Genomic DNA, 20,435 nt, shown 5'->3' with positions numbered 1-20,435 from the left:
TTCAGCCAGAACAATTGATTTTCTTTTGTGAGGATATCATTCCGGAACCAGAAAAAAAAAAATCTAGAAAAACCATGAAAGAATCAAGATCTTCTGAAGAACACTCATTGGCGCATCTTAACGTTCAAAGTACCTTTGTTGACGGTGAAGATGGTATATTGAAATCAAAGAATGATAAATCAAAATTTGATACGTAGATGGAATACAATATGATGTCTATCAACGAGACAATTAACGCATATGATAAGGCTGCCTCTGGATCTAAATGGTGTGAGAAGAATAAGTTATGGATTCAAAGATCTAACATCACAAAGGATTAACTTTCGAATATCATTCTATGATTAATATTTTAATTTTTAATAATACCTACTTTATTTAATAGTTATGATCATGATGTTACTATTATCCGTTATTGAATTTTTATAAGAGATTTTATCATTTTCATTATTTTCTCAATATTTTATTTTGATGAAACATTGAAATAGTTTTAAAATAATGATTACTATATGTAAATACAACCATATCTATATTAATAATATAATGTTGCTAATAAATAATAAGATTTAGTAGGTTTATATAATTTGCTTGTAACTATAAATATGTTATATTAATCAGACCATTAGTATATAAATAAAGTAATGCTTAAATTTAAATCTGATATTGATATGTAGGATTATCGAAGTATAATTAAATAAAATATTGATGACCTTCAAGAAAGTAAAACTTAATAATTGTATCAAATATCCGTATACGTAATTAGAAAGATAAATAACAAATGATTTTGCCTAAAAAAAAAGTTAAGATGATATATAGAAACATAAGTTAATATTTGTATTTATCAACAATTAGTACATTTTTAGTTTAGAGAATATATACGTACCATCTTCATATATAAACAGACCTAACAACGATATTCACTAAATTACTATCATTGTATTGGTGATATTTTACCAGATCCTGGCAAGGAACCAATGTTTTTACAATTATATATACATGACGTATATAACGAAGTATCTAATAGAATTTCTGCATTTAGGTAATTATTAATAATGTTAAATATGTATAGAAATATTTGTCATATTTTTTAAGTATGTAAAATATCTTTAATATTTGTTATATTTACTAATCATAATTAATATATTTTTTAAAATTGGCATTAAAATAGGACATCTGGATCTGCAGGAGATTTAAGACGTGAGATTGTTGAGCTTTTAAAAAAGACGCTTGATAGTCATAACCCGCATGTTAGGGCGTTTAGATCGGCACGTGAAAGATTTAATATGGAGGACGGTAGCGAAGGTTTGCGATTGATGTTACCTTCGGAAAGGACCACTGATGCAAGGACTCATAATCTTCCTATCAGCAATGAAGTTGCTGCTCTTATTCCCGGAGACTTTACGGCTGGTGTAAATAAACGTGACATTGTTATAGAAAGTCGTTCGGGAAATTTACAGCGGATAAGTGAACTTCATCCCGCGTACTTACCTTTACAATACCCATTGTTGTTCCCTTATGGTGAAGATGGTTACAAATTAGGCATCGATATAGGGTTCGTGGATACCCGTGGACGTAAAAGAAAAACAGTCACCATAAGAGAATTTTATGCATATAGAGTATTTGAAAGATATGAAGAATCTTCCATTGTTGTTATGGCAGGCAAATTATTCCAGCAGTTTTTAGTCGATGCATTCACTACTATAGAATCAAACAGGTTGAACTACATTTGGATCAACCAAAGCAAACTCCGAACTGAAAGAGTTGATAAGATAATTGAAGCTGCTAATAAAAAGGACATGGAGATCTTGCACAACACGGAAAGAGAATTTTTATTCCATCATCTTTTACAGGTGGAAAGAGATATATGATGCAACATTATCTAGACGCCATGGCTACTTGCAAGTATTATGGATTTCCTGATCTTTTTATAATATTTAGGTGCAACCCAAGATGGCCTGAAATAGATCGTTATTTACAAAGGCATCGTCTTAGTAAAGAAGATAGACCTGATATATGCAGCCGAGTTTTCAAGATGAAACTTGATAGATTATTGGACCAAGTGACAAAGGAAAAAACATTTGGTATCGTAAATTCTGGTATGTTTCATAATATTTATTATAATTTCAATCAGTCTTTCCGAAAGTGTAAATATATTAATGTTTTTTTATTAAATATTTTTCAGCCATGTATACAATAGAATTTCAGAAAAGGGGTCTGCCTCATGCGCACATGATTCTGTTTTTACATCCAGACAATAAGATGCGTACAACAGACGACATTGATAAATTCTTAAGTGCTGAAATTCCTGATAAAGAGGTGGATAAGTATTTATACCAAATTGTTTCTGATGTAATGATTCATGGTCCTTATGGTCCTATTAACAGAGATAGTGTCTGCATGAATAATGGACAATGCACTAAATTCTTCCCAAAGCCATACATGGATAATACTATTGTCGACGATGCTGGTTATCCAATATATAGACGACAAAACGATGGGAGAGTTGTGGAAAAAGGGGTTTTCAATACGATAATAGTTATGTTATTCCCTATAATCGTGATTTGTCTCTTCGTTTTCGTGCTCATATAAATGTTGAGTGGTGCAATCAGACACGTTCAGTAAATTATTTGCTCAGGTACATCACTAAAGGTCCGGATTATGTTAGAGCCAACGTAGGAGGAGAAGCTCAAGAAAATGAAATCAAAAGGTATTTTAACTGCAGGTAATAACTGTTTATACAATTTGTCAAACATTCTCGTATTTTTTATCCAACTAATTCAAGCCTTTTTAGATATGTATATGCATGTGAGGCCTCTTGGCGAATATTTGCTTTCCCGATCTGTTATCGTACTACACCTGTAGAAAAGCTCCCATTTCATCTTCCAGGACAAGAATTGGCTATTTACAACGAGGATGATCCAATAGAAGATGTCTTGCACCATACAACGAACAGAACTTCTAAATTTTTGGGCTGGATAGAATGCAACAAGATATATCCCCAAGCTAGAGAACTCACGTATGCTGAATTTCCATCTAAATTTGTGTGGAATAAGAAAGAAAAACTTTGGAAGCTAAGGTCGGAGAAGCGAAAAAGTTTTGCAATAGGCAGGATTACATACGTACCGCCATCTGTAGGACAAGCCTATTACTTGAGAGTTTTGCTTAATAAGATTCAAGGACCAACAAGCTTTGACTATTTAAAAACAGTCAACGGTGTTCGTTATAGGGATTTTCAGGAAGCTTGCTATGCATTGGGATTACTAGACGACGATAAGGAATACATTGCGGCTATAAATGAAGCAGGTGAATGGTGTTTTGGGGAATCTTTAAGAAAATTATTTGCGATCCTACTGCATACAAAGAGTTTAACTGTTCCTCTTGAAGTTTGGAATAAAACAAAGGACATCTTGTGCGAGGATATTTTGTTTAAAGAAAGAAGACACAGAAATGATCAAGGTATATCAAAATGATTTTAATTTAATTGAAAATATGNTGAAGATGGTTACAAATTAGGCATCGATATAGGGTTCGTGGATACCCGTGGACGTAAAAGAAAAACAGTCACTATAAGAGAATTTTATGCATATAGAGTATTTGAAAGATATGAAGAATCTTCCATTGTTGTTATGGCAGGCAAATTATTCCAGCAGTTTTTAGTCGATGCATTCACTACTATAGAATCAAACAGGTTGAACTACATTTGGATCAACCAAAGCAAACTCCGAACTGAAAGAGTTGATAAGATAATTGAAGCTGCTAATAAAAAGGACATGGAGATCTTGCACAACACGGAAAGAGAATTTTTATTCCATCATCTTTTACAGGTGGAAAGAGATATATGATGCAACATTATCTAGACGCCATGGCTACTTGCAAGTATTATGGATTTCCTGATCTTTTTATAATATTTAGGTGCAACCCAAGATGGCCTGAAATAGATCGTTATTTACAAAGGCATCGTCTTAGTAAAGAAGATAGACCTGATATATGCAGCCGAGTTTTCAAGATGAAACTTGATAGATTATTGGACCAAGTGACAAAGGAAAAAACATTTGGTATCGTAAATTCTGGTATGTTTCATAATATTTATTATAATTTCAATCAGTCTTTCCGAAAGTGTAAATATATTAATGTTTTTTTATTAAATATTTTTCAGCCATGTATACAATAGAATTTCAGAAAAGGGGTCTGCCTCATGCGCACATGATTCTGTTTTTACATCCAGACAATAAGATGCGTACAACAGACGACATTGATAAATTCTTAAGTGCTGAAATTCCTGATAAAGAGGTGGATAAGTATTTATACCAAATTGTTTCTGATGTAATGATTCATGGTCCTTATGGTCCTATTAACAGAGATAGTGTCTGCATGAATAATGGACAATGCACTAAATTCTTCCCAAAGCCATACATGGATAATACTATTGTCGACGATGCTGGTTATCCAATATATAGACGACAAAACGATGGGAGAGTTGTGGAAAAAGGGGTTTTCAATACGATAATAGTTATGTTATTCCCTATAATCGTGATTTGTCTCTTCGTTTTCGTGCTCATATAAATGTTGAGTGGTGCAATCAGACACGTTCAGTAAATTATTTGCTCAGGTACATCACTAAAGGTCCGGATTATGTTAGAGCCAACGTAGGAGGAGAAGCTCAAGAAAATGAAATCAAAAGGTATTTTAACTGCAGGTAATAACTGTTTATACAATTTGTCAAACATTCTCGTATTTTTTATCCAACTAATTCAAGCCTTTTTAGATATGTATATGCATGTGAGGCCTCTTGGCGAATATTTGCTTTCCCGATCTGTTATCGTACTACACCTGTAGAAAAGCTCCCATTTCATCTTCCAGGACAAGAATTGGCTATTTACAACGAGGATGATCCAATAGAAGATGTCTTGCACCATACAACGAACAGAACTTCTAAATTTTTGGGCTGGATAGAATGCAACAAGATATATCCCCAAGCTAGAGAACTCACGTATGCTGAATTTCCATCTAAATTTGTGTGGAATAAGAAAGAAAAACTTTGGAAGCCAAGGTCGGAGAAGCGAAAAAGTTTTGCAATAGGCAGGATTACATACGTACCGCCATCTGTAGGACAAGCCTATTACTTGAGAGTTTTGCTTAATAAGATTCAAGGACCAACAAGCTTTGACTATTTAAAAACAGTCAACGGTGTTCGTTATAGGGATTTTCAGGAAGCTTGCTATGCATTGGGATTACTAGACGACGATAAGGAATACATTGCGGCTATAAATGAAGCAGGTGAATGGTGTTTTGGGGAATTTTTAAGAAAATTATTTGCGATCCTACTGCATACAAAGAGTTTAACTGTTCCTCTTGAAGTTTGGAATAAAACAAAGGACATCTTGTGCGAGGATATTTTGTTTAAAGAAAGAAGACACAGAAATGATCAAGGTATATCAAAATGATTTTAATTTAATTGAAAATATGTTTTTTTTTCCGCAAGACAAGATTATAAATAAGTGTTTAACTTACTGTGGTAGGTCTAATGTTGACACGGGCTTAGATAGAAAATATATGTTTAACTGAAATAGAACTTATGTTGCGCTTGAATGGGACGTCTCTTACAGCCTTCGAGAAAATGCTTAAACCAGATGATAGTATCATGAAGACAGGAGTAAATAGGCTTATCGCAGATGAAAAAATATATAAGCCTCATAAACAACAGGAATTTTACGATAAGTTGTTACCAATGCTAACTGATGAGAAAAGACGTGTTTATGAAAAAATCATTCACTCTGTGAATCACGACAAAGGTGANATTATCTAGACGCCATGGCTACTTGCAAGTATTATGGATTTCCTGATCTTTTTATAATATTTAGGTGCAACCCAAGATGGCCTGAAATAGATCGTTATTTACAAAGGCATCGTCTTAGTAAAGAAGATATACCTGATATATGCAGCCGGGTTTTCAAGATGAAACTTGATAGATTATTGGACCAAGTGACAAAGGAAAAAACATTTGGTATCGTAAATTCTGGTATGTTTCATGATATTTATTATAATTTCAATCAGTCTTTCCGAAAGTGTAAATATATTAATGTTTTTTTATTAAATATTTTTCAGCCATGTATACAATAGAATTTCAGAAAAGGGGTCTGCCTCATGCGCACATGATTCTGTTTTTACATCCAGACAATAAGATGCGTACAACAGACGACATTGATAAATTCTTAAGTGCTGAAATTCCTGATAAAGAGGTGGATAAGTATTTATACCAAATTGTTTCTGATGTAATGATTCATGGTCCTTATGGTCCTATTAACAGAGATAGTGTCTGCATGAATAATGGACAATGCACTAAATTCTTCCCAAAGCCATACATGGATAATACTATTGTCGACGATGCTGGTTATCCAATATATAGACGACAAAACGATGGGAGAGTTGTGGAAAAAGGGGTTTTCAATACGATAATAGTTATGTTATTCCCTATAATCGTGATTTGTCTCTTCGTTTTCGTGCTCATATAAATGTTGAGTGGTGCAATCAGACACGTTCAGTAAATTATTTGTTCAAGTACATCACTAAAGGTCCGGATTATGTTAGAGCCAACGTAGGAGGAGAAGATCAAGAAAATGAAATCAAAAAGTATTTCAATTGCAGGTAATAACTGTTTATACAATTTGTCAAACATTCTCGTATTTTTTATCCAACTAATTCAAGCCTTTTTAGATACGTATCTGCATGTGAGGCCTCTTGGCGAATATTTGCTTTCCCGATCTGTTATCGTACTACACCTGTAGAAAAGCTCCCGTTTCATCTTCCAGGACAAGAATTGGCTATTTACAACGAGGATGATCCAATAGAAGATGTCTTGCACCATACAACGAACAGAACTTCTAAATTTTTGGGCTGGATAGAATGCAACAAGATATATCCCCAAGCTAGAGAACTCACGTATGCTGAATTTCCATCTAAATTTGTGTGGAATAAGAAAGAAAAACTTTGGAAGCTAAGGTCGGAGAAGCGAAAAAGTTTTGCAATAGGCAGGATTACATACGTACCGCCATCTGTAGGACAAGCCTATTACTTGAGAGTTTTGCTTAATAAGATTCAAGGACCAACAAGCTTTGACTATTTAAAAACAGTCAACGGTGTTCGTTATAGGGATTTTCAGGAAGCTTGCTATGCATTGGGATTACTAGACGACGATAAGGAATACATTGCGGCTATAAATGAAGCAGGTGAATGGTGTTTTGGGGAATCTTTAAGAAAATTATTTGCGATCCTACTGCATACAAAGAGTTTAACTGTTCCTCTTGAAGTTTGGAATAAAACAAAGGACATCTTGTGCGAGGATATTTTGTTTAAAGAAAGAAGACACAGAAATGATCAAGGTATATCAAAATGATTTTAATTTAATTGAAAATATGTTTTTTTTTCCGCAAGACAAGATTATAAATAAGTGTTTAACTTACTGTGGTAGGTCTAATGTTGACACGGGCTTAGATAGAAAATATATGTTTAACTGAAATAGAACTTATGTTGCGCTTGAATGGGACGTCTCTTACAGCCTTCGAGAAAATGCTTAAACCAGATGATAGTATCATGAAGACAGGAGTAAATAGGCTTATCGCAGATGAAAAAATATATAAGCCTCATAAACAACAGGAATTTTACGATAAGTTGTTACCAATGCTAACTGATGAGAAAAGACGTGTTTATGAAAAAATCATTCACTCTGTGAATCACGACAAAGGTGATATGTTTTTTGTCCATGGTTTTGGTGGTACTGGAAAAACATTCATGTGGACTATTCTTGGTGTTGATATAAGAGCTAAAGGTAATATTGTTCTGAATGTTGCTTCAAGTGGTATAGCTGCATTGCTTTTGGAAGGTGGTAGAACGGCTCATTCAAGATTTGGTATTCCAATCAATCTTAATGAATATTCTGTGTGTTCGATCGATGCCGAATCTGATCTTGCTGATTTAATTAGAGAAGCAAAGCTCATAATATGGGACGAGGCTCCAATGATGAACAAGCTTTGTTATGAAACTTTGGATAGGAGTTTGCGAGATATCATGAAGTGTGACCAGATATTTGGAGGTAAAGTAGTAGTGTTAGGAGGTGATTTTAGACAAATACTACCTGTTATTACCGAAGGAGGAAGAGTGGCGACAGTTTTAGCATCTATAAACTCATCTGTTCTTTGGAATAGTTGTAAAGTTCTTAAACTTACCGAAAATTTGAGACTTCGTAAGGCAAGTAATAGTATGGACGCGGGTGCTCTCGCTACTTTCTCAAAGTGGCTTCTTGATATCGGGGATGGCAAAATTAACGAGTCAAATAGTGGGGATGTGGAGATTGAAATTCCTGATGATTTATTAATTAATACAAGTGGGAATCCTATTGAAGCAATAGTTAAAGAGATTTATGGAGAACGTTTTGCAACGAGGACTGATCCAAGATTCTTTAGTGAAAGAGCTATTCTAAGTCCAAGGAATGACGGTGTTGATAAAATAAATCAGTTTATGCTTACTAAGCTCCCAGGTATGCAAAAAAAATAAATTATGGAATTTGGATATAGGAGAAAAAGTTTTTATTTAAAAATATTGATATTGAAGTAAAATTTTTTATTAAAAATGTCTATTAAAACATATCTAAAATTCTTTACTTTTTGTTGATCACAGGTGAAGAGAGACGATATCTTAGCTCTGATAGTATTGAAATGTCTGACACAAGCGGACATGATGATATGATCTACACTCAGGAATTCTTAAACAGTATACAGGTTTCTGGATTGCCAAGCCATGTTTTGACGTTGAAAATATGAGCACATGTCATGTTGTTAAGGAATATAGATCCAAAGGTAGGTTTGTGTAACGGTACGAGACTAATTATTACTCAAATGGCCAATCATGTAATCGAAGCAAGAATCATGACAGGAAAAAAGGTTGGTAATAGGGTACTTATTCCTAGGATGTATGTTAGTCCACCTGATGCAAAGTTTCCCTTTCGTATGAGGCGACAACGGTTTCCTATTACTGTGGCGTTTGCAATTACTATAAATAAGAGTCAAGGTCAAACACTAGAACATGTCGGATTGTTTCTACCGAAACCGGTTTTCACACATGGACAACTTTATGTTGCCTTCTCTAGAGTCACAACCAGAAAAGGGCTAAAGGTGTTAATTACAGATAAAGATGGGAAGTGTCAGTATAAAACACTTAATGTTGTTTACAAAGACATATTTGAGACTGTCTAATTATATTTTGAAATTGCATTATTGTTTTGGATTGTTAGACTTGGACTTTGTTTTATCTCTTAAAATAAATTGGTTTAAATTATATTTATAAAACGTTGTTTGCCCCATTTTTTACTATATTTTAATTTAACTTCTCTCCAATGATAAGAATGTTATTTCAGAAGGGTGTAGACTTTCACATTGAAAAAAATCATATCCTTATTATCCTCTTATTCTATATTATAAAAGAAGTACTAGATGAAAATATCACATTTTATTAGTTTCAACAATGTTGATTAAAATTATGTAATTGTTATATATATCTTAAGTTTATATATTACCTATAAAATGCTTAACTCTAACATATCTCAAATAATAGGATTGTTATGTCATTATGATTTATACTTTCAATTTAGAGAAAACCAACTTCTAATATTCTCTTATTCTAAATTTTGCACATCATTACATTTTATTAGTCTCAATAATGTTGTTTTCAAAAAAAAAATTGTTAGTAATACCATTATTAAATCTTTTATTATATATACAATAATAATTATTAAAACACTTAACAATCTAGATAAAAGGTAAGACACGCTAACACGTATAAGACGCAACATTTAATCGTGACTGTTTGTATTCTTACAAATCTCCAATCCCCTTTTCGTTTTCGTTAACAGAGGATAAACAGGAAAACCCTAATTTGTGGAGATCATGAAGTACGACTCTATATCTAATCTTCATCCCGGCAGGACGAGATGGTGTATCTTGGCCAAGGTCTTAAATTCGTGGTATGTCAACGAATTCTTCACAAAACGGGTTCTTCTTCTTGTGGACGAAAAGGTTAGAGTAGTTAATAAAACAAGAATTCTACTTATGTTTGATTTACAAAAGTACTTAAATCATAGTTTTCTAACACAATGTTAAACAATTTTGGAAGGGTGACACAATTGAAGTTGCCTTTATACCGACTACACTACTCAAGCTCCGGAAGTACATCTACGAGGATGAATGGTATGCTATTAGGAATTTCAAAATCATCAATCCAACCCTCAAGGAGAGGAATACCCATCATCCTTATCAAATCAAGTTTACGGATGAAACAACCATGACCCTAAAGGAATCGGTAAATTCCAAAAATTATTTCCGATTCGCAGATTTGGATGATATTTTCCGAGGAAGAATCCACCATCCCATCTCCTTTGGTACGTTTTCCTTAAATTAGTTTTAAATTTATTAAGTTGAACTCCATGAATTTAGGTTTTTGATGTCTTTGTGTTGAGAAATCTAGAGTCTTTTTAGGAAATTTGGAACTTTCTGTAATGGTCCCTTCCATAGAAAAATACAAATTCAACTTTAATACTAAAATAGTTATATGTGAGTGTTAAATAGTTTTGGAAACATTCATTTATTTCAATGTAAAGACAAATTCTGACTTTTTCTCAAAATAGATGTTTAAACTCTGTTAATATAGTTATGAAATCTTTGTGTTAAGGAATCTATAGACTTTTTAGGATATTTGGAACTTTGTGTATTGGTCCCTCTCATAGAAAAGTACAAAAAGAACTTTTTACCAAAATAGTTGTATGTATATGATAGATTTTGGAAATGTTTATTCATCTCATTGGGGAAAATTTGACTTTTTGCCACAATAGATGTTTGTGGATGTGTAGTAGCTGTGAAGGACAACAGAGATCATTATAATGAAGTTGTTTTCACGCTATTAAATGGCAGTTAAAATACATTTATTTCACATATCATGTTAGTAAAATTTAGAGTTTGACTATTTTATAAAATGTTTCGACTATCTACATTTGAAGGAATGAAACGATCAAGTGTCGTGCAATAAGCGTCTGTGCTACCCGTTTTATGTCTTTATGGGAGACATTTGGATGCCATCTCACATATCAAACCAAACCGGTGTTTTGTGTTCTGTGTTTCTGGAAGGTTGGAGAGTATGAAGGAATGTACTATTAATAACACTTGCTTGATTGAACAAATGCTAAACACTATGTGGTATAATCATTTACCAAACTTTTATACCACTTAAAACATCGTTAGGTAAACCGTGTATTGTAAACACATTGGCCTCCTCCAAGATATTTATAAAACTGGAGTTTGAAGGACTTGAGCATCACAAGGCCATGTAAGTTTTGAATGTTCATTAATATCAAGTAGTGTCTCATGCTAGGGTTTAACTTATGAATGTGTTTTCTATATCTTCAGCTCGGAATTTGCTGGACGTTATTACATAAATCATGTAATGGAGCATGTAGGAGAAACTACAGGGACGTAAGCTGAAGGCATATTAGTTTTCAAATTTTTTGTATATGCAAGCTTGATAATATGTTGAATGTTTGTATGACCAAGTACTAGAAACCCTTATATGAGTTGTTTTCTATATTATCCTAATTGTCTAAACCTTGATAATATGTTGAATGTTTGTATGACCAATTACTAGCTTTCTATATTATCTTAATGATCTAAATGAAGGAAGTCAATTAGAACATTAGCTCATATATTTTTAGATCAAAGAATCAACCAAATGCCATTAGTTCATATATTTATAGACCAAACAATAAACAAAGTACATTAGTTCGTTGATTTCAAAGATCATAATGATCTCTTTTCCTATATTATTCTAATTAAAATTAATCATAACGAATGTTTTGGGCTCATTAAATACTTGAAAATATGAAAATGGGCCTTTAAATCTTAATAAAGATAATATATATGTAGAATATTATAGTAAACATTTTATTGAGATCTTTTATTTATTTCCATTTTTAAAAATAGAATTAAGAAAATTTAAACATTAAAAATAAAAGGTAAAACTATTTTAGTATTTTAGAAAGAAAAATTGAATTGATTTTCTATTAAATTTTTGCCTGCATATGCATGCGGGTAACTCTCCTAGTTAAGATGATTTATGTAATTCAATTCTACAGTTGTTTAATCTCTTAAAATTACACAATCCCGTATAATAAATGTCGGCCCATATAGGCCCAGCCCAATAAACGAAGGACAAAAATTTCTGACCGGCAAGAGCGGGGGAGATGATCGTTGATCTCCGCACGATCATCGGAAATATTCGTACGGTGCTGCTCCTCTGAATCAACCCCCAAAATCTGCTTCCTCCATTGACTCTCTTCTTCGCTACGCAAGAACTCGAACCTAATCTTCCCGTATTCTCATTCTCCGGTAAACAATCTCGAGTTATTCGTAGTTTCGTCTCTTGATCTGCTTTGATAATTTTGTCTCGCTGTTTATGATTTGAGATCTGTTTCTTCGACCCGTCATTGATTTGGCTTTGAGAGATGTGTGAAAATTAGATAATCGAATTGTAAAGCAATGTAGCACTAGTGTACGGTCTTAGATTCTTCATCCAATTTTTTCGTAGTCAGTGCTCTTTTCAGATGATTCTAGAAGCGTATTTAGCCAATAGCTTTAGCGAATTCAGACGTGTGTGCAGTTCGTTTCTGTGCTATTGCTAGTGTTTTGGTTTCATGAGAAAGCTGGGCATTATGATCAAACGAGAACTTTTTTTGTTTTTTAGGCTGTTGTTTTGCTCGTCAAGTAGGCTAATCATTGGACTGCTGAAATGGAAACTCCAGCTATAGTATCTGAGAAAGATGTAACCATTCCTGGTAATTCTGAACCTTCTGAAAATGTTATGGGTGTTGAAGAAGGTCCAGTGAGCTCTGTAGGAGAAGATTCCATTAGTACAGAAGCTTCAGCTGTAAAGGTTGATACTCAAATGCTTTCTAATGGCTCTGAACCTTCGAGTAAAACTGCGGATATAGTTCCATGCCCGCCAGGTTCCTCCCCACGCGAATCGCCGTCATCTATATTTTCTTCTTCTGGTCTTTCTTCTTGGGCCAAAAGTTTGAAATTCCCGCAGCAAGATCCACACGCTACGGATTCTGGCATGTCAGCTTTCACGAGATTTACCTCTGAACTTGGTCTGCATTTGCCAACGAAAGGTTCAGATGATGTCAGTGACCCTAGGGCACCAAACACACAAGTTGGTGGTGCTCTTGAGTCGCTCACCAAAGCCGTGGTAGATTCATCTCGTGGTGCCGTAAAAGCAATGCAGGTGAAAGCACGCCACATTGTCTCTCAGAACAAAAGAAGATACCAGGTATAGTAATTGTTTCTTCCTTGGTATTGTTAAATTCTTGAAACTGTAGTGACGCACATAATAGTCACAACAGTTTGTATTAGTTACACCATCCTTTCATAGGGGCTTGCACAAAATGTTTTCCCAAAACTATCCTTTTATGCTTTCCAGTATGATGTATGACTAGTTTCTAGTATATATGAGTACCCAGATCAGTATCACTTACATCACTTGTTTTCATGGCATCTGCCATCTGGTCCAATTTCCAGGAGGGGGAATTCGATTTGGACATGACATATATAACTGAGAATATAATCGCAATGGGGTTCCCAGCTGGTGACATAAGCTCTGGTCTTTTTGGATTTTTCGAGGTAAATAGCTTGCCCGTGGTCTGAAATATAAGTTCCCCAGCCAATTCTTTTCTTCTCTCGGACTTGAGTTTCTCATTGACAAATGTCATATTCAGGGACTATATCGTAATCACATGGAAGAGGTGATCAAGTTTTTTGAAACTCATCACAAGGTAACCATTGACACATAAGCCTCTTAAACTGTATGAGTTTCTGACAGTTCAACCAATTCTTATATGATTCATACCAGTTGGACTTTATTAGACACTGCAGCCCCAGAATGTAGTGTTACTTGGCTATGGTTGATTATCTCGTTACTGATCTCTGAACCTTGTTCCCAATATGCAGGAAAAATATAAGGTCTACAACCTTTGTTCAGAGAGATTGTACGATGCTTCAAGATTTGAGGGGAAGGTATATATACAAACTCTATGAACTTGATATCTCAGACCATATATCTTGCAGGAAGTTTCTGTTGTTGTCCTTGTTTTCAAAGCTAGTATTTATTGACGTCTTACATCGTTTTCTTAATCACTTGTCTGTTTTCCTTTTCTTCAGGTTGCATCTTTTCCATTTGATGACCATAACTGTCCTCCTATCCAATTGATACCATCATTTTGTCAAAGTGCATACACATGGTTGAAGGAAGATATCCAAAATGTAGTGGTAGTTCATTGTAAAGCTGGAATGGCAAGAACCGGATTAATGATATGCTGTCTTCTTCTATATCTCAAGGTGAGACTTAAATGAAGCAAAGTCTTGGCCGATGCTCTCGTTCCTTCTCTGTATGTCTTCTGTGACTGATCTGATTGGTAACTCCACTGCAGTTCTTTCCTACAGCTGAGGAGGCTATTGATTACTATAACCAAAAGAGATGTCTTGATGGGAAAGCTCTCGTTCTCCCAAGTCAGATTGTAAGTTCTGAGCTCACACCACTCTTTTTAATGTGCTTATTCGATTCTCCTTCATCCTATTAAACGAGCTTTCGTGTTTCCTTCAGCGATATGTCAAGTACTACGAACGTGTTCAAAATCAATTTGACGGGAAAGTTCCACCCGAACAAAGGTAGGCTTCACACATATCTGACCAGTCAGGTAGTTTAATTTGTGGTGATATTCATATATCCCTAACCAGAGAACACAAACACTTATGTAGATGCATGCTCAGAGGGTTTCGCCTAATCAACTGCCCTTACTGGATTAGACCTGCCATTACGATCTCCAACCACACTGGTAAAGAGCTAGTTTCTTCTCTTCTTTTGTAAATTCCGCTTACGTCTGAAAAATGCTCCATTTTCTTTTATTGTACAGGTATACTTTTCTCTACGAAGAAACATCAGAAAACCAAGGATTTGGGGGTAGGCATTGTTCTCCTTGGTTCTTCTCTCTCTCTCTCTCTCTCTCTCTCTCGGTCGTCTGATGTTATTTTTACATAAACCACAACTCGTCTTGACATATAAACTTGTGTTTGTGGGCTGTAGCCTGAAGATTTTTGGATAAAGGCACCCAAAAAAGGAGTTGTTGTCTTTGCAATACCTGGTGAAGCTGGTCTAACAGAATTAGCTGGCGACTTCAAAATCCATTTTCACGATAGTGATGGAGATTTCTACTGGTGAACTCTCTGATCCTTCACAGACATCTTCCAAATCGACAACTTCACTAACCTTAACTGTCTCTGAACGCAGTTGGCTAAATACTACACTGACTGATAACAGAACAATGCTGAAAGGTAGTGACTTTGATGGCTTTGACAAGGTAAACAAGATGTTCATAGCCCTATTGATCTAAGATACAAACCGGTTGCTTTCCTTTAGACCTGATCCCTTGACGGTTTTTGCAGAGAAAACTACCTGCACCGGGCTTCCATGTTGAGATCGTAATGATAGAATCCGACAATTCTCAACCAACAAAGTCCAGATCTGATTCCACCCAACAACAATCTCAAAGCAGCTCCAGTGCAGATTCCAGCCAACTCAAATCTAGTCAGAACAAAGACGATGATGTATTCTCAGACAGTGATGGGGAAGACAACGGAAACTCGAAACCCATTGAGACTAATTCAACTACCGAGAAAACCTCAGGCTCCATGCACACAACTAGTAAACCTCATCAGATCAATGAGCTACCAAAGACAGATGACCCTTCTGCAAACAGAAGTATCACAAGTTCATCATCCTCAGATCTTCATAATCCATTACCGAATCACTCATTAGCAGTTAGTGATATCAAAGCTATTGCTGCAGACGCATCGGTCTTCTCCTTTGGAGATGAAGAAGAAGACTATGAAAGCGATTGAGCTTGAAAAGTCAGGTTTTATCACACTTATCACACACACACACACAAGTACAACAGATTTTTGTATTGATTCTGTTTCTATATAGCTTCTCATCACAAAAGAAACAGTTGTAACAATTGCAAGTTGTAAAACAAAATAACAGAATCTTTTCATTGGTTCCCAATTGCATAATATTAGATAATCTCATTCCCGCATCTTAACTTAGAACTCCTCTTAGTAGATTTATAAATCAACGTCAAACCTTATCAGAATCCTAGATTATAACAGTTAAATCTAGTCCTACGTTGCATCATCATCTTGAACCATTTTACGGACATATAAACTAGCTATTGATCCCGAACTCCGCTTCAAGACGACCAGTTTCTGTGGCAACCCCAATGAATCCTGGAAAAAAAAAACACCAATGCAAAAAATTATGTCATCTTTTTCAATCAGATAGTTTAGGATCCAAAAGCAGAGATTCTAAAATACCGTCATTTGGGTTCCATCAACGTTTTCAAATGCTTGATCTGCTTCTTCTGAATTATCAAAAACAGCAAATGCACAACGGTAACCTCTCTCCGTTTTTGCTGGCTGCCAAACGAGAAATAACAGGAGGTCAAAGAAAGGTTTTTAACGTTATGAATCCTTAAGAGTAAAAAGTACATGGTTTGGCTTCTCAACCTTAACTTCAAGTGTAAACTCTCCAGAAAGAAGTTGGTTCAGCTCTTCAGATGTCACATTGTGAGGGATTTTATGTAGAAAGAGTTTTCTTTTCTCAACCTCCAGCATCTATGGAAAAAAATTGCAGACATTAGTTTTTGTAATTGTATCTAATTAACGATAAAACTATAAGTTTGGTAAATCCATCTTTGCTAACCTCTTTAGATGGTTTGATTGTTGTGTCAGCTCTTTTCTCTATAACAGCAAGTGCAAGTTTCATCGCAGCTGTTGCATCATGTACACAATCATGAGGAACGTCGACCTTTCGGACTTCGCAACCCAAAATAGACTGGAAAATACAAAAAAAAAAAGTACTTAAAAGTGTTATCCTTTTTTGTGATATTCACCTAAAGAGTAGAGAAACACATTATAGACTTACCTTGCAAAGGTTGTTAAGTGAAGGTCTTCTGAGCTTTCGTGCATTTGAATACTTGAACACAAGCGCGGTATCAATTACTTTGGGATGATCTATCTTCAACACTGGGATCAAAAATATCCATAAGTTTGTAGCTAAAACCCCAATAAATATAAATCTACTGTGAACTTTTTACACACCTTGCAAATCTCTGTTCAAACTGTGACCTACCAAAATCGTACCCTCAGAAAGAAGAGGCTGCAAAGTTTCCTGTACATTCTTCACACAGTTAACATAACAACCTATACGCTACTGCTAGGAAGAAGATAAACCAATAGAAGGCTCTACATTGGTACCTGTATATCTGCCACAGAGAGTGTAGCATTTGCGATATCTTCAGCAGTCACACCTGTTATGTGTGCTCTGTAGTCAACAACAGGTTTGTCCGGTTTCACAAATTTGTCAAGAATCACCTAAAGCCATGAACATTTTGATCACTCACTCAAGGGTCAAGAAGACAGGTACATTGCGAAAAAGGCGGTCACTAAAGAAGAATAAAGGTTCTTTAAGCTCTGTACCTTTAAATCACGGTCTACAGCGCCAACTCTAACTAAACCCTCAGTCCCATCTTCACAAAGAACCATCTCACAATCAAGAGCTACTATTTGAGTTGATTTCATCACCTTTGACATCTTCAATCCAACATCAGATACAAACCAGTCCTGCTTAGCAATTCATCAAGAAGTCTTAAAGAACCGCAAGTAAAAACATCAAGATCTCATTGTTAAGGAGAGAGGGAAACAAACCTCGGAGTATGGCTGGAACGAATAGTCTAGAGAGTAATTCAGATGCTCAACGGTCAATCTAACTAGCATCTGTGCTGCCAAAACAACAACATTTTATTAAAGCTCACTTCAAACATATTCCTTATCAAACTCAAACAGACACAACATATCCAAACAAAAATTATTCCCTAACCTGCTCAGGAGTGTCTCTATCTTCGGATTCCTGCTTCAACTTTTCAATCAGAAGATGATTGGCGTGACATTTCAGAACCTTAGCAGCAACAAACATAAAAAGACAAGACTTTAGTAGTAACAGTAAGCATTTGGTGGCCAAAAAAATTAAAAAAAAAAAACACAATTGTGTATTTCTTGGGGTTGACACACTTACTTGCAAATCTTGTTTCTTTTTAAAAGTAGTCAGAAACTGGACCAAATCGTCACGGGAACGCCTCGAAGGGTCAATAGGTGATTGAACATTTTTGTCGTAAACATTCAAAAACTCCTTCCAGTTCCCTTTTTCTCCTCGCAAATCTCGACTCTGCAGTAACTTCACCAACTCCTCAAGCACCTAAATCGGAAAAAACAAAAATTTAAAAACGGAATTTTGAAGAGATACAGAGTAAGGTAATTCAAGCTAAGGTAAAAAACAAAAGACACCAACTTCTTTCTCAGCGGTGGCTAGTTGAAGCTCCATAGTAGTACGAGAAACAATGCCGGGGCGACTCAGCCCAACACTGTTTGTGGAAGAAGAAACAGAGAGAGCTTTAGGGTTTCTGTTTTTTATTTTGAGAAAAAGAAAAAAGAAAAAGAAACTTTTTAGTTTTTTCTTCTTCTTGAATTAATTGTCAAGTCTCTCAAACATGACATTTGAAGGGACTTTAATCATGGAGAAGCCTCAAAATTTTTCAAGTATGCGTCCATTGTGACATCTTTGACTTTCCTATATAGTGACATTTTTTTGTCATTATTATATTTTCTTATTATCTAAAGTTTGATGCCAAAATTAGATTGTAACACGTGTCAATTGTATCATTTAGATGTTGACACGTATCAATTCTAAATAAGGATCTACCATAAAAAAAAATGTAAAAATTCAAAACCTACCATAAAAATATTTTATATAAAAGTATAATAAAGAAAAAAACCTAATTTTTTTAAAAATCTTTTAAATAAAAAAATCTTTGTAAACTTCTAAATGTAAAACAAAACTATTAACAATTTTAAAAATATTAAAAAGCAATTATCAGAAAATTATAAAATTTAAACAGCTTTAAATTTTAAAAAGATCATTATCAGGAAATTATATATATATCATAAATTCGAAATTATAATATAGTTTATTTATTTTAATTTTAAGTTGCTAATTTTACAAGAAAAATGATTACTTTTTTTATAAGATAAAAAAATGATTGTGAAAATATACAATTAATTACTGTTTATGGAAAAAATATAAATACTCACCTTTACATAAAGAAAAAGATGGTTGAAGTAAAAAAAAAAGATCGTCTCATATTTTTTTGACCAATCAAATAATTTATTAAAAAATACTGCTATTGTAATATATAAGATAGGAGTATGTAAACGTATGCGTTTTGTAACTATAAAAATGTTAAAGTGAATAGACATATAATAAGTTATTTAATGTGTTCATAAAGATAATTTGTTGGTAGTAGTAAAGACTAAAAAGTATATTTTAATAAAATATATTTATGTGTACAAATACACTTTTAGTAGTAATGTATATTGTAGATTTGTAAATGGATATACATTAGTGTATTATAACAAAAAAATAACTATTTTCTATAACTAAAATTTTATCTCTTTACTTTTACATATTGTTTTTACTTATGAAAAGAATTAAATATATATTCTTTGTTAAAATTAATTTTATTTTAATAACTTTGAACTCATCTACAACTATTTTTTTAATCTAAAAGTGTATCTATTTACTTTTTTTTCTCAACCAAACAATAAATTAAAAGGAAATTCTTCGGTTAGTTGTCCAAGCTGGAGGGAAGGGGTTTACAAAAGATAAGAGAACACGAAGCACGGGCAAAACAATCTGCATTTGTATTTGACACACACGGGATCAAAGAGATATAGAATAGTGGGAAGGACTCCAGCGAGTTAAAATCATCAAGCAGGTTAGATAAAGACGACCAATCTTTAGGGACTGCACAATAGTGAGTAACTCAGCGAAATCAGTCTTGAAATGTTGACAAGCAATCCCTGCAGCACGTATACGCTCTATGACCGACAACAACGCTTCTAACTCTGAATGTAGGGGGAGGGGCTCCATCTTAGACACTTGGCCCCCAACAACAAGGTTCGCTCCTCACAAACGCAACACCACCAGCCCAATCTTGAATGCACATTGGTTGCTTTCCAAGAACCATCAATCTGACAACCAGGTGAAGAAACCTAGACATCCGAAGACGGATATGGAGCTGGCATGATCCGCCGTAAAAGAGAGCGCCTCTTCCCAGGCTAACTTATCGTCCAAAGCCTGAGAAATTACATCATTCGCCTCGATCTCTAAAGCTTGAAAAACGTTTTTATTTATGGTCTTCTAGATTGCCCATAAAATCTATGGTAATTGAAGAAGTT

At 34.4% G+C, this 20,435-nt stretch overlaps 2 protein-coding genes across 3 annotated transcripts; one reads left to right on the top strand and one right to left on the bottom strand.

The window, feature by feature from the left end:
• Positions 12,241–16,004, top strand: LOC104791241 (phosphatidylinositol 3,4,5-trisphosphate 3-phosphatase and protein-tyrosine-phosphatase PTEN2B-like). The gene is made up of 13 exons (XM_010517075.1): positions 12,241–12,422; positions 12,778–13,362; positions 13,611–13,712; positions 13,808–13,864; positions 14,040–14,105; positions 14,250–14,426; positions 14,519–14,605; positions 14,692–14,756; positions 14,847–14,923; positions 15,002–15,048; positions 15,172–15,302; positions 15,376–15,445; positions 15,531–16,004. The coding sequence occupies exons 2-13, from the start codon at positions 12,823–12,825 to the stop codon at positions 15,984–15,986; spliced, it is 1,875 nt and encodes a 624-aa protein (XP_010515377.1). The 5' UTR covers positions 12,241–12,422; positions 12,778–12,822; the 3' UTR covers positions 15,987–16,004.
• Positions 16,033–18,723, bottom strand: LOC104791242 (small RNA degrading nuclease 1-like). 2 transcript variants are annotated; one of them, XM_010517076.2, is made up of 12 exons: positions 18,490–18,723; positions 18,217–18,396; positions 18,022–18,099; positions 17,850–17,918; positions 17,622–17,765; positions 17,400–17,516; positions 17,244–17,313; positions 17,068–17,168; positions 16,846–16,977; positions 16,650–16,757; positions 16,458–16,559; positions 16,033–16,370 (listed from the first exon to the last, which is right to left on the bottom strand). In XM_010517076.2, exons 1-12 carry the CDS (start codon positions 18,520–18,522, stop codon positions 16,266–16,268), a joined length of 1,239 nt encoding a protein of 412 aa, XP_010515378.1. In that variant the 5' UTR covers positions 18,523–18,723; the 3' UTR covers positions 16,033–16,265. The 2 variants fall into 2 exon arrangements, with proteins under 2 accessions (XP_010515378.1, XP_019102309.1); XM_019246764.1 differs by lacking the exons at positions 18,217–18,396; positions 18,490–18,723 and having other exon boundaries at positions 17,850–17,923; positions 18,022–18,111.

Source organism: Camelina sativa, chromosome 6 (assembly GCF_000633955.1).
Source record: "Camelina sativa cultivar DH55 chromosome 6, Cs, whole genome shotgun sequence".
NCBI lineage: Eukaryota > Viridiplantae > Streptophyta > Magnoliopsida > Brassicales > Brassicaceae > Camelina > Camelina sativa.
This window is presented reverse-complemented; position numbering and strand designations above follow the sequence as displayed.